The sequence below is a fragment of the Ambystoma mexicanum genome, chromosome 11 (genome assembly GCF_040938575.1).
Source record: "Ambystoma mexicanum isolate Mex_15411 chromosome 11, UKY_AmexF1_1, whole genome shotgun sequence".
Classification (NCBI taxonomy): Eukaryota; Metazoa; Chordata; class Amphibia; order Caudata; family Ambystomatidae; genus Ambystoma; species Ambystoma mexicanum.
The window spans coordinates 98,054,189-98,074,089 of NC_090934.1; the positions used below are offsets into that span (position 1 = coordinate 98,054,189).

Consider the following 19,901-nt stretch of genomic DNA (forward strand, 5'->3'; position numbering starts at 1 on the left):
GGATATGACATGGGCCCAGCAGGACCGCCTCAGTTACACAGGATATGACATGGGCCCAGCAGGACCGCCTCAGTTACACAGGATATGACATGGGCCCAGCAGGACCGCCTCAGTTACACAGGATATGACATGGGCCCAGCAGGACCGCCTCAGTTACACAGGATAAGACATGGGCCCAGCAGGACCGCCTCAGTTACACAGGATATGACATGGGCCCAGCAGGACCGCCTCTCAGTTACACAGGATAAGACATGGGCCCAGCAGGACCGCCTCTGTCCCTGAGGCAGGCCGGGTTCCACGGGATATGACATGGGCCCAGCAGGACCGCCTCGGTCCCTGAGGCAGGCCGGGTTACACGGGATAAGACCTGGGCCCAGCAGGACCGCCTCGGTCCTTGAGGCAGGCCTGGCCCAGCAGCACCGCCTCAGTCTAGCAGGTCTGAGGTTGACGTCTCGTTCTCCTCCACTCCCTATGGTGCCTGGGAAGCCTTGACATTGCAATCATGGTGTGTGTCTTCTGCATAGCAATGGTACTAAAGAGCTAGGCCGTTAAGACATGTCTGTAAAGGAACCAGGGGCCAGATTACAGAAACTTTGCACTGTGCAAGTGCAAAGTTGCACGCTATTCGCACTGGGCAAATAGTTTGCCCTGTTTTTAAAAAAACATTGCATCATAAGTGCAGTTTGGCATGGCATAACCACAAGGGCAAAATGTTGCCCTAGTGAAACCTTTTTGTGATGCATTATTTCAGATGGGCAAAGTTTGCCCTAGTTGTAATACCACACTGTATAAGCATGTTTGCCCTTGTGCAAAAATACAGTGAAAAGATCTTAATTTTGCACTATGGCAAAGTTTGCCCTAGTGCTTGTAACACGCCAAACTGAACTTGTCATGGTGCAATGATTTCTAAACCGTTGCAGTGTTTTTTAAAATGTGGCAAACTTTGCTCTAGTGCTAATACCGTGCAGCTTTGCACTTGTACCGGTGCAAGGTTTCTGTAATCTAGCCCCTGATGGGCATTAAAGGAGTGGCAATGGTTGAGCTGGGAGAGCCTCGAGACATCCCAGAGTGCAGTTTGACTACTAGTGAAATTATTATTATTATTATTATTATTATTAATTATTATTATTAGAAGGCTCTAGCTGTACTCGCTTCCCCAGAGAACCTAACCAATCCAAAGCAGTTGCCATTACATAAGCGACTTGCATAAGCGACTTCTCATGGCCAACCCAAGAGGAGTGGGTGGAGCAGGGTGTCCATGGCGAGTGATGACTCGGATACGAGATGGGGGAGAGAGGGGCGTTCATCGGCTGTCCTAGGAATATCATCCTCTGAACTCCCTACTTGGGCTGGAAACCAGATTATTCGAAATCCAGGGACCCCCTAGGGTAAAGCAAAGCCTGCAGCCAACTTGTGACTATCTTTTCCCTAAATGGTGGAGGTCCAAGGAAGCCCAGCGATGGGTCGTTGGTTGGATCCAGGGAGGTAGTTTCAGAAGAGGCATCGCTATGCCCAGTTTCGAGGCTGGAGGGCGATCGGCCCTACCCTGTGGCTAAAGGTCGGTTCATTGATTTAGGAACGGATGTGGCTAAGGTAGAAGTTGGTTGGATGGAGCAAAGTAAAGGCGGACCGCTTGGAGTCTGCGTGAGTGAAGAGAAATGGGCCACGACCACCTGGCACCATTGGGAACTGGGCTGTACAGTTCGATCATACCCAGATTAAATACTTGTAACTTTATGAAGGAAAAGGGTAGTTCAAATCATCCTTTTTTGAGAAGCTAAAGTCATGCTATTAATACAGGAATTAACACTTTTTTTTTGGTTATATGAAAACTGTTTTGTTTATGGTCGTCCGGTTTAGCTCCACCAAGATTATCTTGCTCTAAAAATGGCTCTTATGAGTATTTTAGGGTTTCCTTTGTAGGATCCAATCTAGCTCCTCCAGAAATGTCTGGGGGCGTCGTGGTGCCTGCAGTTCCACTGGCCCACTCGGGCCCTAATGGGTTTAGGCCTTTTGCGGACAGTGCTATCAGGACGAGGGTAGGGGCAGGAAATGCGCTCAAGCGGTCGCCCGACCGAGGTGGCGAATACGTCTGTGCAAGTACTGTTGGATCCAAAATACAATTCAATGAGTTTAAGCAAGGACTGGTCAGCGTGAGCTTTGTTTTTTTCCAACATTCACATCCCTGCGCATCTCTTGCACATGTTCTTGGGATGAAATGTCATGCCCTTTTAAAGCCTCTCCACATTATTGCGGGGGGGGGGGGGGGGGGGGGGGACAGCCGATGTTGAGTGCCACATGCCATCAACATAAAAGTAGGACTACAGTGTGTCAGTGGCTGCCAGAACTGAACTTCCCTGCATGTAAGCTGTGCAGATTTATCTATGACTCTGAACTCCAAAGAGCAGGACCATGAGCTCTGATTGCTATGCCAGGCCTGGGTATGAAACCATTCCTCAAGCCGTCTCCGTGGCGCACTCTGTTAATGCATGTGGCTGTTGCCCGCCTGTTGGAGCCCATCTACAGGTGGCGGATGTCTGGCTTTAAGGCCTACTCTGCAATCGTAGAACTGTGACATTTAGTCGCTTTCTAAGAAACGATTGCCGTCGGTCTCGTTGCTTCACCTGCAATCCGAGACCGTACTCATTCCTGCCGACCGCACAGCCACTGGCCTGAATCTATGCCCTCCATTGAGTCGCAGCTGGCAATCTCCACGCGACCATCCGACCCTCTCCCAAAACCAGGACTGGCTTTTAAATGAAGAAAACTCACTGGCCTTCAGACAGAGAGCCCAGTTCCGGGATGTTCCCTGCAGAACTGGGGCCTGTAATCCCCCTACTTGTTATGTTGACTTGTACCGCACACCGCTGCCATTTGCATGGTCTCCAGGTGCTGACGTGGCTCTGTAAGAAAGTGGGCTGCGTAGTTTAGACCAGATGGAGGTTGTGCTCTTCTGTTGGTGTTTGTAGAACCAGGAGGAACTGGCATCTGTGCGCGTCCGCTTTCTAAGCGTGTTTGCAATGTGCGCACTGGGATTATTGCATTGGAAAGGGCAACGTCCATATGCTGTAGTGCTAATACCATGCAGCTATGCACTAGCACCGGTGCAAGGTTTCTGTAATCTGGCCCCTGATGGGCATTAAAGGAGTGGCAATGGGGGAGCTGGGAGAGCCTCGAGACCTGCCACAGTGCGCTTTGACTACTAGTGAACGAGAAGGCCCTCGCTGTATTCGCTACCGCAGAGAACCTAACCAATTCAAAGCAGTTGCCATTACATAAGCGACTTCTCATGGCGATCCCAAGAGGAGTGGGTGAAGCAAGGTGTCCACGGCGAGTGATGACTCGGATATGATGAGATTGGAGAGAGGGGCCTTCATCGGCTGTCCTAAGAAAATCATCCTTACCTGAGAAAGGTGCAGTCTGCACTCCCTACCTGGGTTGGACACCAGATATAGGTTGTGCTCTTCTGTTGGTGCTTGTAGAACCAGGAGGAACTGTCATCTGTGCGAATCTGCTTTCTAAGCGTGTTTGGATTGTAAGCACTGCGGTATTTTGTCCGGAAGGGCACTGTCCATGCAGTGTCCGTCCTGGGGATAAGTGGGTGGGTCTCAGCAGTGTGAAAATATTGTTTAAATGGAGCCCCTGTGCTTGTGGGTGCCCTTCTAAGGCTTCATTTTTATGGGGGCTCCTGCCAGTGACGTTGAGAAGTTTAAAAGGTTAACTTTTTGGGGTATCCTGTCAGAGCAGTGGAATAAATGTTTTTGAAACTAGATGAAGCCCTCATTGGTCGCTTACCTCCACCACCCAGCACTTTCCCAAAATATTCCAGGACAGGATTTTGGATTCCGGGAACGCGTGCAATGTTATTTGGCATCAGGAGATTAATATTGTTAGTAAAATGGTAAACCTTAACTGCAGATGCTTTCTTTGCATTTAAGACTTTTGAAGTCTTTTTAATTTAGTGTGAGAAAAATGTATTGGCAGAAGTTCGTTAGAAATTAACTTGTGTATTTTTTCCAACAGCGCAAGAGTCAAAAATCGGCCATCTTCACCATCCTCCCCAAAACCGAGGCAGGCCTCCCCAGGTTCAGTCCCCTCACCCGCTGTGTCACACAAGCCCCCATCGCCCAGAAATGTTCAGCCGTCCCCCAGGGCACGACCCAAAATCGACAAGACCAAGGATGAGCGGCGGGAGAAGGACAGCCCGATGAAGGCAAGGACTGAGGCCACCCCAGTCAAAGCCAAGGAGAAGGAGCGGAAAGAGGAGGTGAAGGTGGACGAGAAGGAGGGGCGAGCCTCCTCGCCGTCTCTGCCAGAGGCGGGCAAGGTCCCAGGCACGAGCGAAGGAGCCCCTCGTGTCAAGGAAAAACCCTCAGGTGAGAGCAGGTGGCACCTTTTTACTATCCCCTGGCGCTTGGATTCCTATGGCTCACTAGACTACAAAAAAACCATGTCTTGTTGCCACGCCTGGGCAAAGACCGAGCACCCCCCTGCATATAATCTTACATCGACCTCCAGGGTGTGTCCGATTTGCAACGAAATCCATTACCCCCCACCCCCACCAATGTACCCATAATATGCACCCTCTTGGTCAAAAGCATGTTTGTGAAGACACAAAGGAAACTATTGTTTGGCTAGATTCTGGCAGTGCTCAAACAGTCTTTCCAGAAACTCGTATACCTGGTTTGGCAAATGCCATGAAATGCGACTTGGTCGAAGGAGCCACATCGCGACCCCAAGGACTGTTTGGAGTGTTGAACTGGACCTCTTGAACTCCTTAAACTAGACTCTATCTCCACCTACTAGTGTTAGAGGTGGCCCCTACTACACACCCTGGTGTAACCCCTAACCTGCGTTGCCTGCCCATGTCGCTCAAAATCACCCCCCACCCTGACGGACCTTGTAACCTACGTTGCCCGCCCATGTATCTCTTATGATCACTCACCCTGATCGGACTCATACCCTATGTTGTGTGCCCGTATCGCTCGAGATCACTCACCCGCACTCCCTGATGTTGCTCGTAACCTACGTTGCTCACCCATGTCTCAGATCACCCGCCTGTAAACTGAGCGGATTTGGCGCTGTTACGATTGGCCCGTGCATGTCCCGGTTACCTGTTCCAAAGTTGTTTTCAGATGTCTGGTCCTTTCCAGGCTGGACAACTGCAACAGCCTCTACCTCAATCTTCCATTATCCTCCCTTCGCCTCCTTCAACTAATCCAGAACAAGACTGTACGACGTATCCTAGGCCTCTAGCCCAGGGACCGCATCGCTCCAGCCCTAAAATCTTTCCACTGGCTCCGGGTTGCTGCGTGGATCAAGTTCAAGACCCTCTGCATCACCCACAAGGCCTTCTTGGGCCTGGGACACTGCTACATTCAACTCTCTCTCTCAATACCTCCCTGCTAGTTCCCTTTGGTCTTCTAGTTTCAACTCTCTGCAGATTTGACGCTTCTCCGAGCAGAGAGTGTGGGGTTAGATCTCTCTCCTCCGCAGGCGCCTCCCTCTGGAATGGCCTCTCAGACTTGAGCTGGACCACCTAAAGTTCCGGAAGCTTCTCAAGATTCCTCTCGCCCTCCCCTGCTAATGTCCCCATCTGACTCTTGACTGGCTGCCTGGTTCCTTCAGTTTCTTGCAGGGTGCCAGGCCCCCCTTCATCCAATCTTCCCCTGCACTTGGTCTCCCCTTGAACCCCGCACTAGCCTGGTGTGGCCTACACATTTGAGCCCTTACCTCGCACTTAGCTTGTGAGCCTTCCTCCCCCTGCACTCTGCTTTCTGCTGGCTCTGTCCACATGACCTTCTCTGCCACTCACTTTTCTCACGGGCCCTTCCGCCCCGACCGGCACTCACCCTACCATGCCCCCCCATGCACTTGCACGATCCAAATGTCACAAGGTCTAGTAGGACCCTTTTGCCCTCCCTGTCCCCCCCCCCCCCCTTGTCTTGTTGCGCCTCATAAAATGTGTATATGTGCATTGCAAAATTAAAAATAATAAATAATCTATAAAATAGGACCAGATCTCTTCAAAGAGATTAAACGTTTTCCTCTTCCACAAGACCCTCTCCAACAATGCAATTCTGCACATTTCCTGCACCCATTCCGACCATAACCATGAAGTGGGTGCAAAGTACAATACATATGTACAGCTTTGGACAGTTTTACTATCCGGGATTCAGCGGTACGGGTGAGCAAAGGACGAAAGTCAGGTGCAGCTTGTAAATCAGTTGCCTATTGGCGCATGCCTCGATTTCCAAAGCACCGCGTTCAGGAGACTGGGGCTGAGAGTGTCCTCAACTTGGGTGTTTGGGCCTCGTGTCTCCATGGAACAGCGCTCCGGCAAGACAATTCTTGCCGTGGCGCAGCTCCGTCCTGTTCCTGCCCAATTCCTTCCTTTCTAATCTGTAAATAAATATAAAATACTTATAAGCTGGTGCACCTTTGCTAACCGCCCAATGAGCTTGGTTCTCTTTAGTTGTGTTTATATGGCACGCTCAAGCCTGGGGACTGACATCTTCAACACCATCCTGTGAAAGCCTCTACTGCCACTTGCTGTGGGACCACAGAAGTTTATTTTTTATATCCTATCCTCATCGTTGGAATGCCTGTTTAAATAGCACATCTGGACCTGTTCAAATGTCTGTTTTTATTTTGCAGTTTATGAGAATATTTTCTATATGTGGAGTCTCACTCCAGATAACTTTCTGTAGCGGTTTTAAGTTCATGTGGACATGGTCTGTGTGCCATGGTTTTGTCCTTAGAATGCAGAAGTTCACATTATTAAAGTCTTAAAGCACGACTTGTACTTTTAGGAGGGAGTGGTCATTTGTGGGCAATGAGTGCACTGTCTCAAACTTGCTTCATTATCTCCCTGTGGCGCAGAGACCACTTCGATCCGAGCTGCTTCTCCGGCCCCTGTTCCTCCACCGGCCCCTGCCTCAACGCCTACCCTGGCTCCCACTACCTCGGTTGCCCCATCTCCCAGCAAGCCTATGGCGGGCACTACAGACCGGGAAGAGGCAGCTAGGCTCCTGGCAGAGAAACGGCGTCAAGCCCGCGAACAGCGTGAGCGGGAGGAGGAAGAGAGACGAGAACAGGAGCAACGGGACAGGTAGGTGTCCGTGACCTGTGCATGGAGTGTGGGTGCTTTGAGTGAGAATGCAGCACTTTAAGTGAGTGGGAGCTAGCTGTGGCAGAATCCTGGCAGTTTGAGCCACCCCTTATTACTGATTGTTGAGAATCATTTTGTTTGCAGTCTTTTGCCACCATCATGTGGCTGAAATGGGAATCGCACTTTGTTCCAGTTCGTTTGTCCCAGCGCATTTAAACAATCTGTTTGGAAGAACATAGTTGTTGGCACGTAGCAAGCATCAGTCGGGCGTGGGAGGATTTCTCATCCTTCCGACATTGGGTAAAGTCGTATGCAGGTCATCAATCTGCCTTTCTAGACTCTGCCCTGTCTCCAGTGATTGATAGCATCTTTTAGTAGGGGTGTACCCAAATTCAGCTTAGTACGTATTCGGCTGAATTCCAAATTAAAATGTGATATTCGGCTTTGTCCAAATACTTAATTATCACTCGAAGCTGAATAGTTTCCTCTCCAAAATACATTAAGTGCTGCTTTTACTGCATGCATGGAATCATTCAGGCATGTCATGTTTATCTTTTAAAAGGATCATTAAACAAATGCTGCTGTCACTTTTTTGATTGAGTGCAGAGGTGTCAAAGTGCAAACCAACTCCCTGCCCTTCATGTGCTGGTCAGACGGACTTTCATCTGGTGGTTTACTGAGGAGGGTGGAGCTGAAGAGAAACTCAATATTTGTAATGCATCACTGGTCTTCCCAGTTGAAAGCTGTTGAGCTGGAACAGTATTATAAGTTTTCTTTTTTTTTCCTTTTTTTTTTTTTTTTACTCTTTATTTACATTTACCAATACAGAACTATATAGAATGAATCAATCTTGGGACCATATCAAGCAAACCAAATAAACAGTACAACTATATATAATTAATGATATACCCCTGTCTAAAATTAATTTCCTCTCCCATCTCACCCTCCCCCAAATCCCCAATCCCCAATGTTCACGTTCACATATAATATGTTAGTACATAGAGATGAACTTTCCCCAGATCTTTTCAAATAACGCATGCTTCCCCTATTTTCTGTACAGTACTTGTTCCATATCAGCTAGGACATGCATATCTGAGATCCACACCCCCATCTCCAAGATGGTATCAGACTTCCAATTACTCGAGATGATTTTCTTCCCTATCATAGCCCCTCTAAATAGCCATTTTTTCTGACATTGAGTAAGGTCCTCTAAGATTTCATCGCTTCCTAAAACCAATGTTTTGAAGTCAAATATCTTCTTTGCAAGCACCTTTTCACAAATTGTACCCATTTCCCTCCATAAGACTCTCACCTTCCTACATTCCCACATCATGTGCTCAAAGGTACCTTTTTCATGGCCACATGTCCAACAATCAATTTTCTCGTAGACCCCTCTTCCACAATCTTTCAGGGGTCCAAAGACCCTATTCAAAATGTTAATCTATCGTGATCTCTCTGTAAATCCCAGAGAGCACATCCGGACATTTTCACACATACGCGTCCACAGATCCACTGTGATTTCAGAACAAAGTCTTCTACCCCATTCCTCCCTAATATTGTAAGCTCGACTAGCCAAACTCCCTCCCCCCCGCCAACCCCTTCCTCGTAAAGAAGTCTAGATGTAGCCTTGCTACAAGATCAATCTCTCCGATAGCACTCTTACGTTTTCTGTAGTCAGACGCCTTCAAATTCTGAATAGCAAACCCCATCTGTACTTCTCTACCTATCATTCACCTCCCGTCCATAAAAAGATCAGAAATCCATCGAACACCACCTAGAAACCATCCAGGCCAGAAGACCTCCTTACCCTCAATCGTAATAGAAGGATTCATCCGTACTGAAGCACCAGAATCTGTATATGCATCTTTCCCCAAAAATGCATTCAGCTTTCTCCACAAATTTCTCAAACATGCAATCAAAGGGTCTTTCACGCAGCCTTTTCTAGAAACCGAGGTCAAAATCGCTCTCGGCATCAGTGGCCCACTATAGCTAGTTTCTGCCGGCACCCCTTCATCAGGAGTAGCACTAAGGAAAGGGACTATAAAGTTGTACATGAATGCTCGGTGGTAGGCTCTAAAATTAGGTATTCCCAGCCCACCCTTCGCCAAAGGTACTCGCAACTTCCACAACTTTAGCCTGGGAATTTTTTTGTTTTTTGTCCCAAAGGAATGCCTAAAGCAATCTATCCAATTCAGTCCAGTTTGTAGCATTTATGGTCATGGGGATCATGCAGAAGACCTAATTAATCTTCGGGGCCGAGACCATCTTCAAAGCGTTCACCTTACCCCATAGCGATAGATGTAACAAACCCCATCCTTCCAAATCGGCTCCAAAGTCAGAACAAACCACCTTCAGGTTTGAGTGAACCAAATCTGCGATCTTGGGTGTAATCCAGATCCCCAAATACCTCAAACAGTTTGAACACCACCTGAACCCTAAGTCAGTAACAAACGTTTTATCACAACTAAGCACCCGGGGCAAAACTTCTGATTTAGTCCAATTAATTTTGTAGCCCGAGGATAAATGAAACGTTGATACAATGTCCGTAAGCGCCGGTAAAGACCGTTGTAGGTCCCTTGGAACCAAAAGCAAGTCGTCAGCAAACAACCATAACTTTTGTTGTCCCCAGCACGACAATCCAAGCACCCTTGGATCTTGTCCAAGTGCTACAGCCAGCGGCTCTATCGCAATAACGAACAAGAAGGGTGAAAGGGGGCATTCCTGTCTTGTTCCTCTCCTCAAAACAAAGCATTCAGAACGTACACCATTAGTGTTCACATCTGCTGTTAGCTGCGTGTAAAGTCACCATCCATCCTCAAGCACAACTGTACATTGACACCCACCTCAATCAAACTCAATAATAAACTAATAAAAGTGAACCCCACCCCCTCTGAAACAGAAGCAAGACTCAAACCACAGCCTAACGTAGCAAACTGAATAAAACATTCTAACAGTCCAGTGTCCTGGACACCTCTCCTAAATAAAATAGAACTCAATTTATATTTTATGTAAATACTATGAAATCTCTCATTCGAACTTTGTCCCCAGTTATTGCATCCATCACAGAACCCCAAAGTTTTGCAGACGTTTATTAATATTCATCCAATTGACAATACTGAACATTTTAAACTTCTTAGGCTGGTCTGTGTGGGAATTCTGAGAACATCAAAATCTTCACATCAACATATTATTCACATCGCATTCTCATTGTATTAATGCATTTCATGATATAGCACCTCTCTCTTTGCTGCAGCATGTAAACTCAAACACAATAGCCCCAGATTTCTGCAATGTCCCCCCACATTAACCCAATAATAAATCGTACCCCATTATCCATATAAATAAGGATATATAATATCAGATGTCAAAACAATAACTGCCAGAAGTAACCGTAATAAAAAAATATATATGGGAAGACTAAGGTCAGTGTGTTCATATTTTGAACTATTAGTCCTGTGCTGTTTCTCAAATTTTGATCCTACATAGAGTTGAAGATTATGCCTGTTAATTGGCTCAAGCATAACATTAGAAACTAGTGCGAGAAAGTGTTGATCATACGGAGTTATGCCACAACCAAAAACAAATATATCACACATTTTCTTTGTCGTTTGCAACCACCCGCTAATTGTGGTGTAATATTTCTGAATGCATTTTAAGAATGTAATTCGGTTTGGATTTCAAAACAGCATAGTAAATACAGAAGACGGCGGTTGCAAGTAAATGACCTCTAGGTGGCGATATATACCCATCTTTACACCTCTAGCTACACTCGAAGCAGAGCCTGTAATTTCATCCACTCTGTACCTCAAGTAGAATTATACGCGGTTTGTTTCAAAAGGACTAATGGGCTGTGACATGACCTTCATGCTGCTTACCCCGCAAAGGTTTTGGACTTATTCTGAATAAAATAAAAAAAGAAATAAAAACCAGTTTGGGTAATATACTAAATCCTTAGGCATCTCAAAGCTGGGACCTAATTGGGACATTTGAGAACGATTATTTATATCTGGTTGTAATCGATAAAATACGTGTTACAGGCATAAAATTCCATGAATTATATCGCCTGCCAAAATAAGACTTCAAAGGAATAAGCAAAATGTCACATAAACCAATACGAAACACCTTGCGATCCATACATATATTAATATTACACTAACGCTGTGTGGAACAGCGCAACATCATGGCGGCGCTTATACCCCTTGCAGGTTTCCGGGGAGCACTTTGCCTTACCAGGGAAGCAAAGCCCTGTGTGCTCTTCACAGCCTCGATCAGACATTGGTTCGTCCGAAACATCAGACCCTCTCCTTCAATAACCAATGTACCGCATGGCGCAACAAACACAATCACCAAACTATGAGTGGCATAGGAGATGTTAAAACTCTCTAATAGCCTAGAACCCTCACATGACCGGTCTCTCAAGAACATAGACGAGGTCCAGCAAGTCATGGATTAAAATGAATGAACCGATTAGCTGCAAAAGGCAAGTCGCACATGCGACCCCCCTGTCGGGAATGATACTAACATGGATCCGAGCAGCAGCCATGTTCAGTGAAAAAGGGTCGCTTTCTTCTGGTAGCTTTGCAATAAAGCATCGTGCTTCGCAAGGTTGAGAACAAGAGCCATATCAGAAACGGATCAAGCACATGTCGCGGGGAGCCAGGCACATCAGGTCGCAGTGCAGTCCAAGGAACCCCGCATAGTGTATGTTCAGCTGCTCGCCGCCAATTAAGCGGAGTGTGTTGAAAATAGCCAGGTCCCATGCATAGTTCCGCCAGATTAGGTGCTCTGTTCTGCTGTAATTCCGATCACTGCTGTCGGGAAACATCCCCGGGACAGCGATGGTTTATTCAACAGCTCCCCGATGCGGAAGGAGATTCTCCGAGCCCCCGATTCCAGAAACACACCCGCATTATGTTTCTACACGAAGTCAGCTCATGCACGTACAGGGCACGCCGGAGGGTTCTTCACTTTACTTTAAACTCCCTTCGAGAAGCATTCGTAGAGCGATTCACGGACCCAGTAAGCCATTTTTAAAATGTTAATTCGTTTAACTGAATTCATGTGTCGGCACCATTTCCATCAAAAAAGAAAATACATATAACATTGAAGGAAGTAAAAAATCAGGACTATAGTACATAGCTTGTGGGGACAAAGTTAAACAACATTAATGGATCTCAGACCTTTTATCTTTCAAAGGCTCCAGCCAGCTCATAGCTCCTTTAGGATCAGATGTACTCGTATTACCACCTGGAAGAGCTAGAGTTAGCAGATTGGCTCTGTTTAAAAATGCCTTTACACCCACCACTCTGATAGATCATTGGCTTCTTTAAAAGACGTCCTGATCAATAGTCTCTTTAGTATAATCCGAATATACAAAAATCTGGTTACCTTTTGAAGCGGGCACTCCCTTTGTTTCTTGCAGCTCTCAGGATGTCTTCTTTTTATCCTAGTATTCACAAGTGAAATCAAAATCTGTCTAGCCTTTGGGCCAGAGCTCCTGCCCACTCTGGCCACATTATCTATATATATCATTTGGGCCAATAGCAGGACTTCAGTATTTCCATCACCAGGTGTCACAAGTCTTCATTGGCATTTTCCTGAAGCCCGACCATTCTCCGGTTTCTGCTTCTAATTTTTAAGTCCAGTTCCAAGCTCTTCTCTCTTCCCTTCTGTACTTCATCTTTCAGGCTGTTTGCCCTAAAACCTCCTGCAATTTCTGTAGACAGAGGTAGAGGCGCTTTCTAAGACAGAAACCCGGGTGTCCAATTGGGAGACCTTCAGGGAGAGGTCATCCATGGAAGATTTAACATCTCCCACATCTTGAGCCACTTTTCCCAAATCTTGAGCCATTTTCAGAAGCAATGAATAGATATCCTGAGTGCTAGGAACTTCACCCATCTCTGAAGCTGGCTTGGACTTCTTGGGGATCGGGGTTTCAGCTTAATCAGTCTTTTTCTTTGAATTCATAATCTAATATAATCAATAGCTGGAGAGGGCCAGGAGCTACAGGATTATGCTGCTGCTTCTGCTGCCTGCCTTCCGGAAGAGAAAAAGAAACAGTAGTTCATGAAGTCGCGATTGGAAATTGTATTTTCTTTAGGTGCTTATTGGTTTGCTGATGACCTGTGTGAGAAATCTGAAAGTTATGGGTTCCAATCCCACCAATTCCCAATCCAAATGATATAATTAAGTGGATTAATATAGCTGTTGCAGGGATACCAGTAAGTTCCAGACTCTGAGTAAAATAGCCCTGCAGGCTAAAGTTATGAAGCAAGTAGGACAGCTCAGTGGGAAGTGTGACTGCGGCAGAGATGTGCTTATAATAACAAAACATAGGTCACAATTCCTGCCCACCATCTTTCTCATGTTCCCAAAATGAGCCCCTTTAAATAGAGGAAATCTGATATATGCTGCTAAAGAACTTGGCTATCTTTTTTGTTTTTTTTCTTCAAAAATGCCCTAGTCTGTGGCAGCAGAAATATTCCTCCCAACATTAGAAAGTAAAAAAAGAGGGATATCTGTGTAATAAAGACAAGGAATCTCCGGTACCTTCCGTATCGGCTCCCCGCCCCTGTCCAGACTAGGGGTGTCACGGTATTAGTTTTACGACGGTACAATAACCTTCTTGCCAAATGACGGTATATCATGGTTATCGCGGTATAGTAGGTAGAGTTAACTAATCTTAACAAATATTTTCTAAAAGGTCATAAATTGTCAGATTTATCATCACCAACAAAACCAGGCATCCAGGGCCAGAATTGGGCTTTTCAACATACTTTCCACTGAAATGCCACCCCTTGCTTACACCAAACACAAACACATGTGTGGAGAGGAGGAGGGGGGCAGCTTTTTGCTTGTCTGGATCACTCTGTGACTCCCAGCGTGTTCTCCTACCTATGTGGCACACCCAGATACCTTGCTCCGTGCCCTTCTTTCTCCACTCCCCATGGCCATCTCACCAGCATCCCTACTACATTGCAGCATTTGATGGAATCCGTGTTTAACGCCACAGAGACATGTAACTCCCCAGGCAGAGTAACCGGTCACCCCTCTGTACCAGGGTTACCTCCATGCACTAGTCCCCAATGGTCTGATAAAAAATAAGGGTGCCTGGATATTATCTATGATCCTCCAGGTAAGTATACATACAAAAAGGTACTCTATTCACCAATAGAGGGGGAATGACAGGAATATAATTCAATTTTCCAAGGTATTAGCAAAATATAATATTTATTACACACATAAGCAATGAATACTTCTCATAACATATGAAATGAATACTTTCTGATGATTTTCATATGCATTTACAAAGGCTCATCCTATAAACAACTTTTTCCATCATACATAATGCATACCATCTTAATTATCACCTATTTTGAAAAAAGGGGGGAGGGGAGTAGTGGTTATCCCCAAATGTCAACACCAATTTTTGAAAAATAAAGTCCAGCACTCTTGTGTTTATTTTTTAAGATGTGGCCCTCTGTGTTATTTCAGGGTGTTGCTTGCATTTATCGGGAGGAAAAAAAACAACTGTCCACTGTGAGGTGTCTCTTGATAGGATGGGTGAGCCTCTCAATCTCAATAAGTAATGGTCCTCGAATTCAAGTAAACACTACATTTATTGAATACAGAAGAGCAAGAAAGTCGCTATTTGATTGAGCACAGGTCAATGCTGCAAATATTGAATGCCAGACTGACAGCTGCCTTCATCTGTTGCCTGTGTGTAAGTTACCCATGTGGCCATACAGTACTGCTTTTCACGATGGGAGAGGGACCACTAACCACCCATTCTGTACCAGTCTACTACCGTATGTCCTACCTCAGTGTTTGCATCAAGGCAGCCTGACCTAAAGAGGAGATATACAAGATAGGTATATACAAACAATCATCAGATATATTACCGCACAGACCTACCTAATACTGGGATGCCTTCCCCTTCTATCAAGTCACGGTCCGCTCACTTGAAGTGGAGAGGTTGAAAGGCTCACCCATCCTATCAAGAGACAACTCACAGTGGACAGTTGTTTTTTTTTCATCCTGATGAAGGTTGGCTAAGAATATCGAGGCGAGACAATTACCGCCTATGAACTACAACCGAAACACGTGTAGACAAGCAACCCCCTGTAATAACACAGAGGACCACAGCTTAAAAAAACATGAGTGCTGGACTTTATTTTTCAAAAATTGGGGACATTTGGGGATAACCACTACCCCCCCCTTTTTTTCAAAATAGGTGATAATTAAGATGGTAGGCATGAGTTGGGTATGAATGATGTATGATGGGGGGAAAAGGTGTTTATAGGATGAGCCTTTGCAAATACATATTAGAATCATCAGCAAGTATTCATTGCTTATGTTATGTGAAGTATTCATTGCTTATATGTAAAATACATATTATTTTGCTAATATCTTGGAAAATGTAATTGTATTCCTGTCATCTCCACTCTATTGGTCCATATCCTAGTCACCAATGGCCCAGTTCCCTGTCCTGCTCTCTGCCACACTACCTCCCCCCCCCCTCTTCGTCACCCTCTTTTACCCCATCATCGCCCTTCCATGCTGATCCAGGGCCCCTCTGATCTGGGGATGCCTTACTCACCTAAGCACACTCGAACAAACCACCATGCTTTCAATCACCCGTTAGCAAGATGCTTCACATGCATAGTGTGTCAGCCTCTAGCCTTCTGCCTCCTGCAGCCAACAAATCGTTTACCACAGTCTCCACTCCCACTACATTTCTCCCGCATTTACTCGGCTTCCCCAACCTTGTGCCAAGACGTCAGCCCTGCTCACCTAGCCCATCTCGTGATTCCTGTTCTCATCCTTCTACCACCACTGAACTGCCACAAGTCCTCCATCTGCATTTGATGTTACCAAGCGTGCACGCATTGGTCTCCAGCCATCTTTATCACGCTACTCGGCTATGTCACTCCCTTACCACCACCACACAGTCTCCTATGCACTCAAGCATACACAAACTACCTTATGTGTATGCCTGCAACCTGCACATTGCGCAACCTGGTGCCACTCGCCCCCATCTGGGACCTTGCCGCCTACACAGACTCCCCGCCAGAAGCTACCACCTCACCACTACACCCACTCCCCCACCTGACAGTCTACTCTAGCCACCCTCCTCTTCTCCCCGTCTCCACATCCTGCTCACAAACCTCAGCAACTCCCATGTGATGCCTATCTCACCCCCCCCTCTAAATATTCACAGGACATAAAGTGGCCCTAATTAATGTTAGATCCTTGGGTGCTCATAAACATCCACAATCGCATCCTTAAGCACGATTTAAACATATTTGCCATCACTGAATCCTGGCTCCACAAACCCTCTGGCTCCCTGGCTCTACCTCCTAACTACACCATTCATAGGACAGACCAACTTAATGCCGTTGGAGGTGGCGTAGCCATCATTTCCAAATCCTGTCTGCAGATCAGGCCGTGCATCCTACCCACCACCCCAGGTTACAAGATGCTGCTTGCCAATCTCTCACCCTCAAACCACAATTAACCTGATTTTTGCCTACAGGTAGCCAGCTTCTAGCCACCCGACATTGACTTCTTACTTCTCCCCACCCCTTTCATGAAACCCTTGACTAAACGTATCCTCATGGAAGACCTCAACCTAGGCTACAAAGACGCCCAAGATCATAAAGCTTTGCTGTTCACATCAGCTCTTAGCGATATGAACTTCAACCAATTCATTGACGTACCCACACACTCTAGAGGGCGCACCCTGGACTGGATTCTAACAGCCAACGTGACCATCAACATCTCAGTTGTTGACCCAGTCCTTTGGTCGGACCACCTCCTCATCCAGTTTCAGCTCTCCTGTCCAAGCCCCACAAACTTCCAGCCACTAAACCGAATCCAATACTAGTTTGCGATACCCGCAATCTTACGCACCAGGATCCTAAAGCCTTCTCTTTCAGCTTCTCAGTTTCTGTACTCTGACCCCCAACCCCACTCCTCTTGACTTGGCTGGCCAATGCCATGCCTGGCTGCATCCGACCCTCTACCTCCATGCGCCTATTAAAAGCAAAATTCCCAAACCACACAATACTTGGTTTACGGACGAAATAGTGACCCTCGGCAGGACCACGAGATCCCTAGAACATCTTACTAAAAGGCACCCCTCACTAGCAACCTCGCTACATTCACAACTGCATTTTATGACTAGCTTTCAATGCAAACTCCTACACTGTTAGAATTGCTAATGCCAGTTCCAATACAAGACCATTGTTTTCCATCCCTGGAGCTGGTAACGCCCATTGTTGGCTCCCAAGCGGACATAGCCTGGTATACAAAGATTCAAGATGCCCTCTCTCTTAAAATAGACCCACTTCTGACTTAAATCAATGCTAAAAAATCCCTACTTGCAACCAAAGCGCCTTCGCCCAACACTCCAGACCAACCCACAGGGACTTGCTCCTTACCACCTCCCCGTTCTCTTTCTACCAAGTCACGTTAGAGCATGTGACCACCACTATCCAGTCACTCGAACCTGCTAATTGTAAAGGTGACCACTGCCCTGCCTACTTAGGTAAGCTTTGCACTCCCACGTTCGCACCAATCCTCACTGAATTGGACTATGCTTCCTTCTCTACTAGCACAGTACCTGCCAGTATGCAAGCTGCCTGGATTTTAGCACTCCTTAAGAAACCATCCATCCCCACCAACTACCGGCCCATCACCATCGTCCCATTCCTACTTTACTTTCTGGATCGTCTCACCTATATCCAAGTGCAACAATTTCAGGAGCAACACCACTTCTCGGCATCAGACAATCCAGTTTCCTCCTAAACCCAGCCCCGTACCTGCCCTGTTGGATTTAAAAATCCAAGGACTGTGACTCGTGCAACCTTGCCATCCTCCTCTTACTAGATCTCTTGGCTGCGTTTTGATCTTGTTGAGAACATTCTCTACCAGCAGCTCGTAGAACATTTCCATTTCTCTCCTGAAGCCACTGCCTGGATAAACACTCTTCTCAATGAGCGCACTACCCGAGTATTCATTGGGGACTCGGCTGCTGAGCCCATTCCAGCCCCTCTAGGGGTCCCGCACGGATCTTGTCTCTCGCCCACACTATAGAACACTTACACAAAACCTCTTTTTGATCTCCTTGATTCTAGAAAAATCATCTATACTAACTTTGCGGATGATGCGCACATGGTCATCCCCATCTCAGGCAATCGCTCCCATCCATGACTCTATCACCATCAACTCCGTATATAGTACAATCCAAAATTGTCTACTCGCAACCTATGCCTGAATGATGAGAAAACTAGAGCGCCTCATTGTGGGTTCTTCGCACCATCTCAAACACCTTAGCACCCCATTTTCTTCTTTCTGCATTGACGACACCACCACCCCTGTCCTGAACCTATCAAATCCTTGGGATTCCACCTTGAAGCTGACCCCTCCATGACTAGGCACATCAGCTCACTTGCCTCCTCCACTGCATTATACTGCAAGGCTCATCTCGCTGAGTAGGCAATTCCTCTCACCTGACAACTGCCAAAAACTCGCCCAAGCTCTTATGCTATCAAAACTGGATTATTGTAACCTCTTACTCATGGGCATTTTCAACTACTACAGAACAAAGCACTTCAAGCAGCCCAGGGTTTAAAACGTTCAGATTACCTCACAGAATCTAGACACTTGTCTCATTGGCTTCTCATCAAAGCACGACTCCTCTTTAAAACAGACTATTGCTCACCGATGTCTCTACAAGGTTGCACCCCGCTATCTTAAGAACTGCCCCCCTCAAGACCTAAGATGTAGCATCAGCTTGTTGCTGGTCACCCCTCGTTTCAAGAGGAAAAGATAAGGTGGGGCCAGTTTTGATGTCCTGGCTCTGTCTTTGCAACTCCTTACCTGCACGCCTTAGGAATGACCAATCCTACATTACGTTAAACGACTAAAAGCCTGGTTGTTTGACAAATTTGAGAAACACTTTGCCTGGCTACTGATACCACCATCCGCTATCTATATTAACGCTGTGCTTATCTATGTATTTAACGCTCTGATACCCTCGGGTCTGGGCGATGTCACAAATGTAAAAATAAATCAATAAATGAGGAGATGTGCATTTATAATTTAGAAGCGTTGGACCAAATGGAGGTACAAGTGAAACAAGTAAAATAAACATGCACATGCCAATTAAAGATCAGAAAATCAGCACTACCCTTCATCGAAGGGTCGGCCAAGAACCATGGACTCAGCATTACCTAGATATTTTTGTCTGTCTTTTATCAAGCCCCAAAACACTACAAACATACCCCACCTGAAATAAAATACTATCTATTAATAAAGACATTTTTCACAGGCCTCACCCACTCAGTCCCACAGATGAAAAGCATGGCTTTAGCATTCCAAAGGTTTGTATTCTGCAGCACTTCAGCAGTCAGCCGGGTGCTAATTGATGTAGCCCCTCCGTTTGTGTTTCAGTGCAAGGAAGGGGAAGGCCCAAAAGGACTATTTGAAAGTACAAGTAGACCCATCCCAGTCTCCCCTCAGTGATTGCATGCATAATATACTTTTTGAAGTAGTCTTAGTTACCTGGGCTTTGCCCACCAAACACCTATGATTGCACAAAAATACAAATTGTGCTGTTATTTAATAGTTTATTTGCTGATAGTGTATTCCTTTCAGGGTTTATACAAACATCCCTAGACAACAAAGAAATGAAATAAAGAATGGATATACATAGTTTCAAGTCTGTTTTTAATTTACAACATGTTTCTCGTCTACGTAACTATTTATTAAAATGGCACCTATTCGG

The 19,901-nt window shown here is 46.1% G+C and overlaps 1 protein-coding gene across 4 annotated transcripts in view; it reads left to right on the forward strand.

Annotated features, from left to right (window-relative positions):
* The window catches only part of MAP7D1 (MAP7 domain containing 1), a 382,583-nt gene that overhangs the window by 319,652 nt on the left and 43,030 nt on the right, over positions 1–19,901 (forward strand). For all 4 annotated transcript variants that reach the window (XM_069622620.1, XM_069622618.1, XM_069622619.1 and 1 more), the window contains 2 exons: positions 4,024–4,376; positions 6,883–7,111. In XM_069622620.1, the coding sequence (XP_069478721.1) occupies positions 4,024–4,376; positions 6,883–7,111 (582 nt within the window). The remainder of the gene's footprint in view (positions 1–4,023; positions 4,377–6,882; positions 7,112–19,901) is intronic.